The sequence below is a fragment of the Chiloscyllium punctatum genome, chromosome X (genome assembly GCF_047496795.1).
Source record: "Chiloscyllium punctatum isolate Juve2018m chromosome X, sChiPun1.3, whole genome shotgun sequence".
In the NCBI taxonomy this organism is placed as follows: domain Eukaryota; kingdom Metazoa; phylum Chordata; class Chondrichthyes; order Orectolobiformes; family Hemiscylliidae; genus Chiloscyllium; species Chiloscyllium punctatum.
Window position 1 is genome coordinate 32,448,388 of NC_092791.1, and position 14,381 is coordinate 32,462,768.

At 47.0% G+C, this 14,381-nt stretch overlaps 2 protein-coding genes across 2 annotated transcripts in view; one reads left to right on the forward strand and one right to left on the reverse strand.

The window, feature by feature from the left end:
* The window catches only part of LOC140471167 (unconventional myosin-Ib-like), a 65,266-nt gene that overhangs the window by 40,360 nt on the left and 10,525 nt on the right, over positions 1-14,381 (forward strand). The window contains exons 14-22 of the mRNA XM_072567051.1: positions 1,950-2,054; positions 2,400-2,462; positions 5,543-5,743; positions 6,755-6,981; positions 7,787-7,987; positions 9,126-9,219; positions 9,754-9,903; positions 10,689-10,757; positions 11,659-11,745. Of these exons, the coding sequence (XP_072423152.1) occupies positions 1,950-2,054; positions 2,400-2,462; positions 5,543-5,743; positions 6,755-6,981; positions 7,787-7,987; positions 9,126-9,219; positions 9,754-9,903; positions 10,689-10,757; positions 11,659-11,745 (1,197 nt within the window). The remainder of the gene's footprint in view (positions 1-1,949; positions 2,055-2,399; positions 2,463-5,542; positions 5,744-6,754; positions 6,982-7,786; positions 7,988-9,125; positions 9,220-9,753; positions 9,904-10,688; positions 10,758-11,658; positions 11,746-14,381) is intronic.
* The window catches only part of timeless (timeless circadian clock), a 62,729-nt gene continuing 58,083 nt past the window's right edge, over positions 9,736-14,381 (reverse strand). The window contains exon 30 of the mRNA XM_072567050.1: positions 9,736-9,849. Within this exon, the coding sequence (XP_072423151.1) occupies positions 9,800-9,849 (50 nt within the window). The 3' untranslated portion in view covers positions 9,736-9,799. The remainder of the gene's footprint in view (positions 9,850-14,381) is intronic.

Consider the following 14,381-nt stretch of genomic DNA (forward strand, 5'->3'; position numbering starts at 1 on the left):
AACCACCTCTCAGCCAGTGTGAACGGTTAATGACGTGCGATTGCCTGTTCCTGTTCATTCCCACCCCAAGTTTTCAGGGAATGGCTTTGGTTCGCTTGTGCACCTTCTTTACTCATGGGTCTGGGAGCATTTTCACCTCCACGCCGAAAAGTTCAGGGTTCAACAAACCTCACTGTGGGGACTTGAACGTCGAGGTTGATGCTGCCAGAAGAAGCTGCCTGACTGGAGGTGTAAGCTTCCAAATGCATTTCCTTCCCTCTCAATTAGATGTAAAAGATTTCACAGCCATCAGGAGACAAAGAATTCCCAGGGTTCCATCATACAATCCCTACAATGTGGAAGCAGGCCATTCGGCCCACTGAGTCCACACTGACCCTCCGGAAAGCAACTCACCCAGACCCATCCCTATCCCTGTAACCCTGGATTTCCCACAGCTAACATACACTTCCCGGGGCACTACGGCACAATTTAGCAGAGCCAGTCCACCCTAACCTGTACATCCCTGGGCACTACGGGGACAATTTAGCACGGCCAATCCCACCCTAACCTGTACATCCCTGGGCACTACGGGACAATTTAGCACGGCCAATCCACCCTAACCTGCACATCCCTGGACACTACGGGACAATTTAGCATGGCCAATCCCACCCTAACCTACACATCCCTGGGCACTACGGGACAATTTAGCACGGCCAATCCCACCCTAACCTGCACATCCCTGGGCACTACGGGACAATTTAGCACGGCCAATCCCACCCTAACCTGCACATCCCTGGGCACTACAGCGACAATTTAGCAGGGCCAATCCCACCCTAACCTACACATCCCTGGGTACTACGGGACAATTTAGCACGGCCAATCCCACCCTAACCTGCACATCACTGGACACTACGGGACAATTTAGCACGGCCAATCCCACCCTAACCTGCACATCCCTGGGCACTACGGGACAATTTAGCAGGGCCAATCCCACCCTAACCTGTACATCCCTGGACACTACAGCGACAATTTAGCACGGCCAATCCCACCCTAACCTGTACATCACTGGGCACTACGGGACAATTTAGCACGGCCAATCCCACCCTAACCTACACATCCCTGGGTACTACGGGACAATTTAGCACGGCCAATCCCACCCTAACCTGTACATCCCTGGGCTCTAAGGGGACAATTTAGCACGGCCAATCCCACCCTAACCTGCACATCCCTGGGTACTACGGGACAATTTAGCATGGCCAATCCCACCCTAACCTGCACATCCCTGGGTACTACGGGACAATTTAGCACGGCCAATCCCACCCTAACCTGCACATCCCTGGGCACTACGGGGACAATTTAGCATGGCCAATCCACCCTAATCAGTGCATTCCTGGGCACCACGGGACAATTTAGCACGGCCAATCCCACCCTAACCTGCACATCCCCGGACACTACGGGACAATTTAGCACAGCCAATCTACCCTAACCTGCACATCCCCGGACACTACGGGACAATTTAGCACGGCCAATCCCACCCTAACCTGCACATCCCTGGGCTCAATGGGACAATTTAGCATCTGCGCATCTTTGGACTGTGGGAGGAAGCCAGGGTACCTGGAGGAAACCCATGCGGACATGGGGGAGAATGTGCAGCCAGTCACCTGAGGCTGGAATCGAACCCGGGTCCCTGGCACTGTGAGGCAGCAGCACCAACCACTGAGCCACTGTGCCATCCCACTGTTTCTTCCTCAGTCGACACAGATGCTCCAGTCATTATCGCACTGCTGTTTGCAGGAGCTTGCTGTGCACACATTGGCTGCCGCATTCCCTACTCGACAACAATCAATACCAGCTTGCAGTGTGCGGAGATGGCTTTGAGGTTGTGAAAGGTGCTATAGAAGTGCAAGTTCTGTCTCCGATGAGCTTTGGACACTTTTTTCTCAAACCTGCCCATATGTGTCTTTTCTTAGGACAATAATTTTGAGCAGTTTGTGATAAATTACTGTAATGAGAAGCTGCAGCAGATCTTCATTGAGCTGACATTGAAAGAGGAGCAGGAAGAGTACGTACGAGAGGTAAGCTATCCCTCAGCAACCCCCCACCCACCCTCCTTTGGCGTACACGTTGATGAATATTCATTAAAGACAGGAAGATCGCTCGGTGGGTAAATGTGACAGACAGCCCGAACAGGCTCTTCATCTGGGATAGTTGCTCGTGGCTGTGTTGAGTCTTGCTGAGTGTGTGCAGCTCTTGGCTGCACCACTCGCACATGCTCAAGTCTTTGACAGTGGAGTCAAAAACATCAGCCAGAACCCACTGTGCACTAAGCTTGCTTCCCGTTCCCAAAACAAAAGTAAAATGTTCAGATTCAAGCATCTGCAGTAATTTGCTCCTATCTTGATTCTTCTTCTATTTTTCAGGGGATCGAATGGACGCAGATCAAATACTTTGACAATGCCATCATCTGTGACCTGATTGAAAACGTACTTTTTTTCAACTTTTCACTCCTTCGGTTGTTATTTTTGTATTCCCACGCAAGATGGCTGAGTTTGCGTGTGAGCATACGTTGCAGGAAGCCAGGGTGATGAAGGCAGGGTTTGGTGCATTTGGCTTTATTGGTCAGTGTATTGAGTATAGGGGTTGGAAAGTCATATTGTGGCTGTATTGGTGAAGCCACTTTTGGAATATTGTGTACAATTCTTGTCTCCCTCCTATCGGGAGGATCTTGTGAAACATGAAAGGGTTTGGAGAAGATTGACAAGGATGTTGGAGGATTTGAGCTATAAGGAGAGGTTGAATAGGCTGGGGCTGTTTTCCCTGGAGCGTTGGAGGCTGAGGGGTGACCTTATACAGGTTTATAAACTCATGAGGGGCATGGATAGGATAAACACACAAAGTCTTTTCCCTGGGGCATCCAGAACTAGAGGGCATTGGTTTAGGGTGAGAGGGGAAAGATATAAAAGAGACCTAAGGGACAACTTTTTCACACAGAGGGTGGTACGTGTATGGAATGAGCTGTCAGAGGAAGTGGTGGAGGCTGGTACAATTACAACATTTAAAAGGCATCTGGATGGGTATATGTATAGGAAGGGTTTGGAGGGATATGGGCCGGGTGCTGGCAGGTGGGACTAGATTGGGTTGGGGTAACTGGGTCGGCATGGACGGGTTGGACTGAAGGGTCTGTTTCCATTGTGTACGTCTCTATGATCCTATAATTAACTATTCTTTTTTTTAATATTGATATTTTTATTGAAAATTTAACATATTTTTACAAGTTTACAAATAAAAAAACCCAAGTATAAACATTGATATACAATTAAATCTTAAATAAATAATAACCAAAATTTATCAAAGAAAAAGATACTGAGAGAAAGAAACAAAACTGAACTAACTACTAATCTAACCGACAACTAACCAGAGTGTATAATTAAGTGTCTTACATTATTAAAAGAAGAGAAAAAAAACCGATGGATTACACAGAAATTGGGTAGTGAGATACATGCTCGGAATGTGTTAACATCAAATCGTAACAAAACCCGTATTTGTGCGGGATTCCTCTCCCAAGGGGCCCCGGACCAGCCAAGTTCGCCATCTCAATCAAATAAAAGCCCTTGTTAGGATGGCTGAAATATCTGTATTTATATAATTCAAGAAGGGCTGCCATATTTTATGGAATAATGCGGTCTTTTGGTGCACCATGTTTGTAAGGAAGTCAAGGGGAATACATTCCATAATTAATCTGTGCCAATTTGAAAGTCCAGGGGGGCCCTCAGCCACCCAGTTTACCAAAATATTTTTCCTTGCACAGAAAGAGAGAATAGAAAATAATCTCTTCCCGTGTATATCCAGGGACAGTAAGTTCAAAAAGCCCAAAAGGAAAGATACAGGGTCCACTTTAATTTCCGTTCCTAAAATTTCTGTCAGGGTACTTGCTACTTTAGTCCAATATCTACTGATCTTATGACAGGTCCATAGGCAATGTACAAGAGTGCCCACCTCTATTTTACATTTGGGACACATTGGAGATGCTCCTGCCTTAAATTTTGCCAATCGAACCGGTGCTATATGGGCCCTATGAAGTATCTTCAGCTGGATAGCCTGGGTTCTGTTACAGATAGTGATTCTTCTGGCATTTTCCCAAATGTCATTCCACGTTTCTATAGAGATTTCCAGTCCCAAATCCTGATCCCATGTTTTAAGCAGATTGTCCATATCTCCCGATACTTCAACATGTAGTAAATGATAAAGAGTGTTGACGGAAGGTACCCCCATTGGCCATAGCACTGTACGTTCTCTGTCTGATTTATAAAGACTATCTAATATGTCTGCGTGGGTTTCCTCCGGGTGCTCCGGTTTCCTCCCACAGTCCAAAGATGTGCAGGTCAGGTGAATTGGTCATGCTAAATTGCCCGTAGTGTTAGGTAAGGGGTAGATGTAGATGTAGGGGTATGGGTGGGTTACGCTTCGGCGGGGCGGTGTGGACTTGTTGGGCCGAAGGGCCTGTTTCCACACTGTAAGTAATCTAATCTAATCTAGTCTTCTTCTGTATGTAATCTCGAATTTGGAAGTATCGAAAGAGGTCACCATTAGGTAATCCAAATTTCTGATACAGCTGTTCAAAAGATATCAGGACCCTTTCCTTAAACAGATCCCCTAAACAGGAGATACCCCCCAGATCTCAGAGTTTGAAAGTGGCATCTGTAAACCCCCGGTTGAAACCCCCATGCTCCCACTATCGGAGCATAGGAGGATGTTTTATGTGAGTTGCCCTCATTTTGCCGCATTATATTCCAAGCTTTAATTGTGTTTAGTATTATAGGATTTTTATATTGATCAGTGATGATTTTCCTCTTGTCTGAAAACAAAGAGGTTAACAAGTGGGCATTTTACTTGAGAAGCCTCGATGTCCAGCCAGATTGATTGTGGGTCAGACAAGACCCAATCAGCTATGTAACTTAATAGGGAACTTAACTGATATTTCCTAAAATCTGGGAAGTCCAATCCTGCCCTTGCCTGTGGAAGCTGTAGCTTCTTCAGCTTAATGAGGGGCCGTCTATGATTCCAGATAAAGGGACCCAACCAGCCATATAATTAACTCTTCTAATGAGCAAACAGCAACGTTCCTCCCAAAGCCAGTTGGTAAATAAAACTAAATAACTTGAACACTACCTCCCACAAGTTGTACAAATGAGGATTGGTCACTGCTGAATTTGGCTAGCCTCAATGACCTTTCTTGAAAAGTGGACACACAAAATGAGGACAGGATTGAGTGTCTCTGTGACTACACTAGTATATATAGAGAATTCTTTCCAGAATCCCTCCAGTGTGGAAGACTGACTCTCCAAAGACAGCAGTGCTAACCACTGAACCACCATGCCACTCTCCCTTTTCATTAAAGTATAAGAAAGCATCTAGAGCTCACAAAACTGTAGCCAAGCACGTACCAATGGTCCGAGAGGAAGTGTGGTTAGAAATTAAGGCTAGGGTCAGGAAAAGGAACCAAATAACACAAAGATAATGCTGGCCTTTCAAATGAGCTGGGATATTGCTTGTTCTTTTGCAGAGTAAGAAAGGCATCCTGGCAATGTTGGATGAAGAATGTCTGCGGCCAGGTCCCGTCACTGAATTTACTTTCCTCAAGAAATTAAACCAGGTCTTTTCTAGCCATCAGCATTTTGAGAGCAAGGAGACAATGAATTCCAAGTTCATCACTGACACAACCCTGACAGACAGCTGCTTCCGGGTGCAGCACTATGCAGGAAGGGTGAGTACATTGCTCCATTCAGTAATACTCCCACGGCACCCACTCCCTCAGCACTGACCCTCCCTCAGCACCCGCTCCCTCAGCACTGACCCTCCCACAGCACTGACCCTCCCACAGCACCCGCTCACTCAGCACTGACCTTCCCTCCCACAGCACCCAGTCCCCCAGCACTGACCCTCCCACAGCGCTCGCTCCCTCAGCACTGACCCTCCGACAGTGCCCGCTCCCTTGATCCTACATTGAAAGGCCAGCCTGGCGTTTGTTTTGAAGTCTCTGAAGTGGATCTTGAAGCCACAATCCTCTGACATGGATGTGAAAATGTTAGCTGCTGAACCGAGAAATTGCCTGATTTCTACCTGGCATCTTCCAGTGCACCATCTGTGATGTGTGGAGCTGTTTATACTCACAGCCAAACTTGGCAGGACTCTGTGTTGGCACACTATGTTGTGCCAAAACACTACCTACTGTAGACCAGCATCAGCTCAGCACTGAAATTTAGAACTGGCATCACATTTCTGGGTAGGATTTTAAAAGCCAGCAGATAGCAGTGAATTCATTTTTGATTCTGTATAATACTAATCTGTGCAGACTGGTGATATCTAAAGTTTCATTTCCAATATATGAAAAGCTCCTAGTCAGGATCACACATACGGTGTAATTTCCGACCACTCCACAGGACCATTACTTAACTCAAGTGATCTTCTATAGAGTGAGTCGAGAGAGTGGTGCTGGAAAAGCACAGCAGGTCAGGCAGCTTCCGAGGAGCAGGAGAATCAACGTTTCGGGCATAAGGCCTTCATCAGGATCCTCCTGCTTCTCGGATGCTGCCTGACCTGCTGCACTTTTCCAGCGCCACACTCTTCGACTCTGATCGCCCACATCTGCGGTTCTTACTTTCTCCTTGAGAGAGTGAATGGCAACTGAGAAGCTGCACCCAACAGCAGCGAGCAATCGCAACAGAGGGGAGCCAGGGGAAAACACCCTCATTCATTTTTATGCTCCTTCTTCCAGGTGACATACAACGTTACGGAGTTCTTAGACAAGAACAATGACCTCTTGTACCGTGACCTGTCCAAGGCAATGTGGCAGGCCAAGCACAAGCTCATCAAATCCCTTTTCTCTGAAGGGAACCCAAGTAAGACATTGCTGAAGAGGCCGCCCACCGCTGGCTCCCAGTTCAAGACCTCTGTAGGGATCCTCATGAAGAATCTTCTGGTGAAGAACCCGAACTACATCAGGTAGGACCCTTCCCACATTGTCCCTTGATTGAGGGGTTATCCAGTTAGAAATCGAGCAATTGATTTGGCAGTAAGTGTGGCACAGTGGCTCAGTGGTTAGCGCTGCTGCCTCACAGTGTTAGGGACCCAGGTTCGATTCCACCCTCGGGTGACTGTCTGTGTGGATATTCTGCGTGGGTTTCCTCCAGGTGCTCTGGTTTCCTCCCACAGTCTGACCATGTGCAGGTTGGGGTGGATTGGACAGGGAAACGCAGGGTTACTGGGGTAAGGGTGGGCTGGAGGACTTGGTGGGATGCTCTTCAGAGGGTCAGTGCCAGACTCAATGGGCTGAGTGGCCTGCTTCCACACTGTATGGATTCGATGCTATATTCCTGAAGCTCACGGCCGTGGTGGGGGAGGCCCGTTGGTCATGGGTTTGTTGCAGTCAGTTCCCCCCTCGAACTGGCAGCCAGTGAATGTTTAAAGCAGTGCTGTTCTGCCCACCTGGAGGAGACTGGCAGAACTGCTCAGCTCGCTGGCATTACTTAAAGTTAGACACGGAATTACAGCAATAAAGAAAGCGAGTGATGGTGGGAGCATTACCCGCTCAGGTACCCGTTCAACTGGGTGACCTACTAACCTCACTTCAGAGGGCAGTCAAGAGCTGGGCATGTTGGCTTGGGGCTGAAGACTAGATCAGGACAGCGGGCACCTGTCCCCGCAGGGCGTGTGAGCAGTATCTGCCCAGTGTACTTGTATCATCTCAATATCGTTCTCTTGAAACGTTTAACCAATTGTCACTCTCCCCTGTGCTAACCTTTCACAGATGCATAAAACCCAATGACACCAAGTCCCCGAACAAGTTTGTGGATGAGCTGGTGCAGTCACAGGTCTGGTACCTGGGTCTGATGGAGAACGTGCGGGTGCGAAGGGCAGGCTATGCGTATCGACACCCCTACAAGCCCTGCCTACAGCGGTACAAGATGCTTTGCAAACAGACGTGGCCAAATTGGAAGGGAAATGACCGGTAAGAACAGCTTCCTCAGAACTGTGAAGTGCATACTACAGGACGTTGGTGAGGCCTGTTCTGGAGTACTGTGTCCAGTTCTCGTCGCCCCGTTACAGGAAGGATATTATTAAGCTGGAGAGGGTTCAGAAGAGATTTACCAGGATGTTGCTGGGAATTGAGCTACAGGGAGAGGCTGGATAGGCTGGGACTTTTTTCACTGGGGTGTAGGAGGTTGAGAGGCAACCTGATAGAGGGTTTATGAAATAATGAAGGGTTTAGATACATTTGATGGTTGTTGCCTTTTCTCCAGGATGGGCGATTTCAGTACTGGGGGCACATTTTTAGGGTGAGGGGAGAGAGATTTAAAGAAGACCTGTGAGGCAATTTATTTACATGGGGTTGGGGGGGGAAGTTCGCGTGTGGAATGAACATCCTGAGGAAGTGGTGGGTGTGGGTACAATTAGAATGTTTAAAAGACATTTGGATAAGGACGTGGATAGGAAAGGTTTGGAGGGAGATGGGCCAGGAGCAGGCAGGTATGGGACTAGCTCAGTTTGGGATTAGGGTCGACATGGACTGGTTGGGCCGAAGGGTCTGTTTCTGTGCTATGCGACTCTATAAGGGGAGATGCCGGTGTTGGACTGGGTCGGACAAAGTCAGAAGTCACATGAAACCAGGTTGTAGTCCAACAGGTTTATATAAAATCACAAGCTTTGGGAGACGCCATGTGACTTCTGACTGCATACCAACGAATGCAAAACATGTGCCCAATATCTGAATGAGGACAGGGCTGGGCCGTCCAAGGACGATGCCTGTACTAAACTGATTGGGCGTGCTACCATTAGCCGGAGTCCTCCCTGAGGTTGACAAGTCGCTGCTGACTGGAGGGTAATGTTGATGCTCTGCTCTCTTTCACTGCCTGGCACCTCACACTAGAATCACACAGAAACAATCCCTGCTTGGGTAAAGGAATAAGCAAGGTGGAAGAGCCAGGCCCGGATACCAAAAGAAAACACAAAGTGCTAGAGAAAGGTCTGACAGTATCTGTGTAGAGAGAAATTTCACTTTTCAAATCCAGCGGCCTTTCTTTAGAACTTCAGATAAATTAGTCACTCTGTCATCATTTCTAAGCTCTGGTCTTTTTTATTCCCTGAAGCGATGGTGTGAGAGCCCTTTTGACAGAGTTAAATATCCCCCTGGAGGAATACGCATTTGGGCAGACAAAGATCTTTATCAAAAATCCACGAACAGTGAGTATTTGGCGATTAAGTTGATTACCGCATGATTCCAAATGTTTTAAAAAGGAACCGATGCTGCTGTAACTGGGGAGAGTCACCTCGTAGCTGTCCCTGAGGACAATACTTGAAGACCAGGCCTGGGCTGAGCCTGTGGAATTCTCTGCAACTGAAACTGGTCAAGGCTAAAACATAGGATGTTTTCGAGGAGCTGGATATAGTTCTTAGGGCTAAAGGGATTGAAGGGTATCGGTGGGTGGGTGGGGGGTTAGGGAGGGGGTGGGGAATAGAGGACTGAGTTGGATGAACAACCATGATCCCATTCAATGGGGCAGCAGGGCTCAAAGGGACATATATCCTATTCCTGCTCCTGTTTTCTGTGGCTCTCTCTTAAAGGTTTGATGTTTGCCCCTTTGCTTTCACAAAGGGACATCATTAACAGGAGCGGAGTCTCAGTTTTATGAAGCGTTTGCTGAGATTAATGCAAAATCGTTGACTCCCCACGATTCTCACTGAAGCCCATTTTGATGATTTCTGCCTGTCTTCCAGCTCTTTGACCTGGAAGATCGACGACGGATTCAGATGGAATTCCTGGCTACCTTGATTCAGAAGACATATCGTGGCTGGAAATGCCGGACCCACTTCCTGCTGATGAAGAAAAGTCAGATTGTGATCTCGGCCCGGTTCAGGGGATATAATGTAAGTTTGGGTCACGCGGATTTGCCTTATCTTCACGTCAAACATGAGTCACCAAAGTCAAGATGTTCACTCTTTCCCTCCTTCTAGGGGAGCTGAGAATGAATTTTATGCATTACTGAAGTGTTACCCGAGTTTCGGAACCATTGCTTCCATTTCAGGAGCAAGCATTCCCCAAATTAGAGCTCCCACAGTGCTTCGAGAGAGCGCCACAATGTCACTAGAAAGGAACCCCTTTGTGGCTCAGTCTGAAAACCACAAGGAAGCATCAAAAGTGGATGTTGTTCTTGTGAGGATTTTGATTGATTTCTAAAAAATAAATCTGTAACAAAAACCTGTTATCAGTAAAAGTGTCCACAAAGTTGTCAGATTGTTGTTACAAACCCAACTCTTCCGCAAACATCCCTTTAAGTAAGGAGACCAGTCATCTCTATTTAGCCAGTCTGGGTCTATCTGTGACTGTAGCCCATGTGCTCATGGTTAATTCTGAATTGTCCTACGTGGCAGCTAAAGAAAAAGCTTCTCAGGGCAACAAGGGGCAGTCAGTGAATGCCAGCTTTGCCAGTGGCAGTCCTAACCCGGGTGTAAAAAAAAACCTCCTGACACTCACCGTTTGAGCCTCAAACTTCAAGGATGGCTTTGTGATCCCCCATAATGGTGGCTGAAGGCCTCAACAATGTCAGGGGATAAAATTGGTGTCGGATAAAAGACACAACCATTGAAACCAAACTCAGCAAAACGTTTCCTTGTTAATTCTGTCTTTTTTTTTCATGTATGGATCGTCACAGCAACAAAAGAAATACAAAAGATTGAAGCAAGCCACGATTGTCCTTCAGGCCTGCACCAGAGGCTGGAAGGTGAGTACTGGGTCGAGGGCCAGATGATGGTGCCCGTATGGCACTTCTAATATGACTGGACAGGGTAAGAGTGTTCTTTTACAGAGACTATTTCCTCCATGATAGGAGTGGGAATGTTGGCGGACGTTTGGTGAGACAATCCCAAGCCAGATCAGGGAGATTAGTGAGAGCAAACCGACGGGTGTGGAGGCTGAGTTGAGTTGGTGCAGAATTGGGGTTTGCCCAGTACCCAGGGTTTGCCAGTTCTGTGCCACACTGAGTTATGCATTTACCACCTGAGCCACTTGGAGGTGAGCTCCAGTAAGCTGGTGAGGTGCCCTGACTGACAACCACGCACTGTTTGGTAATGACCACACCCAGTACACCATGACAGTCACTACGATGCATCTGACTGGAAACTAACAGAGAAAGTCAACATGCAGTGTTTGTGCAGAGATTAAGTGACATCTCAGAATACATTTAAAATCAATCCAGTCACAAAAGATTCCATAGCAACGTGATCTAGGAGATCCAGCCTGTGCAGTTTATCATTTAACATCTGGAGCTCTACGATAAAGCCATAAATTTACTGACGATGTGAGATTATTAACTTAGGTAATACATGGTGACCTCACAGAGATGTCTAATTCTCGCATCTTCTCCAACCCCCTACACCCCCTCCCTATCTCTGTGTGTGTCACCCCCCCTCCAGCCCCCTACACCCCCTCCCTATCTCGGTGTGTGTCACCCCCCCTCCAGCCCCCTACCTATCTCTGTGTGTGTCACCCCCCCTCCAGCCCCCTACACTCCCTCCCTATCTCTGTGTGTGTCACCCCCCTCCAGCCCCCTCCCTATCTCTGTGTGTCACCCCCCCTCAATCTTTCCAGGCTTCATGGAGTAAGATCACTGTTTCTTGTTGCAGGTTCGCAAAACCCAGAGAGATCTCCGGGAGGAGAAGCGACGTGCTGAGGCTGCCACTATCATTGCAGCTTATTGGCATGGTTACCAGGTAATAGGGTTCAAGATGGCAATACTGCCTTTGATCTATTGCTCCTGGAATAAACTGCGTGCCCACATTACTTGCTGCACTTCTTGGCAGTTTGTGCTACCTTTTAACATGTGTCATTTTTAATGTGACATATTTATGAGCCTAGCAGGGTCTCAGGCAGTTGTGGCTCACTGGGAAGCATTTATCACTCAAGTCAGAGGATCACGAGTTCAGTTCCAGGGACAGGAACATAAATCAGTGCTGACTGAGGGGTTGCTATGCTGTGTGAACTGTTAATCAGTGACTGCCTCTGCCCCCTCAGACAGACGTGAAAGATCTAATCGCCACAAGGTAAAAAACCAACAAGGCCCTTCTCTCCAGTGCCCTCATCAAAAATCATTCCGAAGCAGACGATCTGATTGACCACACAATTTCCCAAAGAGCTTTACAGCCAATGAAACACAGAAATCAGGAGCAGGCCATTCGACCCCCCGATTCCTGCTCCCCGTTCAATACGATCACAGTTGATCATCCACCTCATTCCCCCCCCCCATACCCCTCAATTCCCTTCTCCCCCTAAGAACTATATCAAAGTCCTTCTCAAAAACGTTCTATGTCTTGGTCCCAACCTGCTGTGGCAGAGAATCCTACAGGGTCCATCCCCCCCAGCCCTCCACTGTCTGGGTAAACATGATGTGGAGGAGCCAGTGTTGGACTGCGGTGGACAAAGTTAAAAACCACACGACACCAGGTGATAGTCCGACAGGTTTATTTGAAAGTACAAGCTTTTGGAGCACCGCTCCTTCATCAGGTAACTAGTGACGAAGGAGAAGCACTTTGAAAGCTTGTATTTTCAAATAAACCTGTTGGACTATCACCTGGTGTCGTGTGGTTTTTAACTTTGTGTGATTTTTTAACTTTCTCTGGGTGAAGACACATCTCCTCATCTCAGTCCTACCCCATCTCCTGGCTCTGGACCCCCACCTAGTTGTCGGGAACCTCCTTCCTGTGTTTACTGCCCCATCTAGTCCCGTTAGAACTTTACAGGTTTCTATGAGATTCTCCCTCCTTGCTCTTCTGAGCTCCCAGTGAATACAGTCCGAATGTGTTGTTAGTTACATGCAGGAGCCACTTTGCAGACGACAAACTCCGACAAACCCAAGTGTGCGAATTACCTGACGAGATTTTGTTTGGAAAAGGTTAGCATTCCATTTGCTCTGTGACCGCCCATTAGCTTTTGGTAATCTGTATACACAGACACCTGCTACACCACCATCAGTATTCTGTCACTATTCTCAACTCCCCTTTTGCCAATCTAATGTGGATGAGTTCAGATTGAACTCTATTTCCCACCCTTATTATTCATAACTAAATCTGTCTGTGCTCCCTTGGGAGGCCCTGTTCCCACCTACACTGTGCCTCACTGGGTCAACTTAAAACTGACTAGACCAAGGCAGATTAGAGGCTTGGGCTGAGAGGGATTAGCATTCAAACTACTTGTATCTTGTTCAGGAATGTGAGAGAAGGGTTGGTAGGATTGTTAGATATGCTCACTAGTCTGTTTCATTTCCTTCCGAAGTCAGTGGTTCTGAAGCTGGGCTGCGTGGATCTAGGAACACTGTGCTGCTCCTGGGATGTGGTACTGCATTAATCAGGAAGCCTGATGGGATGCTTGCCTTTATCATGAGGGGGAATTTAACATAAAAGCCAACACATTATGCTTCAGTTATACAGGATATTGGTGAGACCACATCTCACCTACTAGGTCCCATTTTGATCTTATTTAAGAAAGGTTGGAAATGGTTCAGAGGAGATAGGGTGATTTCATGGAAGTGTATAAAATCCTGCCTGGTCTGGATGAGGTAGATGTGGAAACAATGTTTCCTCTTTTGGGTGAGTCTAGAACAAGGGGGACACACTGTTCAGGACAGCGATGAGGAGAAGTTTTTCTCAGAGGTTGGAACTCTCTGCCTCACAATGTGGTGGAGGCAGGATCATTGAATATCTATTAAGGCAGATCTGGATTGATTCCCTTTCCTGACAAGAATCTAAGGTCATTGCGGGAAGATAGGAATGCAGACAAATAGTTCAGTTCTGATCTTATTGTATGAGAGGCTGAGTGGCCTGACTGCTCCTATTTCATACGCTTGTATCCATCTTGTTTTCCTGCTGTCTGTGTTTGGCTAATGCCCTCACTGTTCCCCATGCTCCCATTGTCTCTGTGCTGTCTCTCCACTTTCCTAATGGATTCTCTGTGCTCATGCTATCACCTCCCTTCACACCCCAAAAATGTTTAGATAGAAACAGGCACCTGACCTGACAAGTATCTGGAAGTAAATGCCTGTTTTCTTAAAAGAGTTATCAGAATCCTTCAGCATGTATCATCAGTATTATACAGTTTTACATTCTAAACTACAGTATAATCAAATATTATAAAGTGTACGGTAAACTATTGCATATTGTAAAACATTAAACTATTATGTATTATAGATTACTACACTCTATTGTAAAAGAATTACCATAACGGTGTGGGAAGGGTGGTCTCTGATTACTAACCCATTAGAAAAGGGGTCATTTGTGGTTTCAAATTTTTCTTGTTGAAGAACCCCTTCAACAAGGTTAAAAACCTGTCCACAGCTTCTGTAACTCATTTTCCT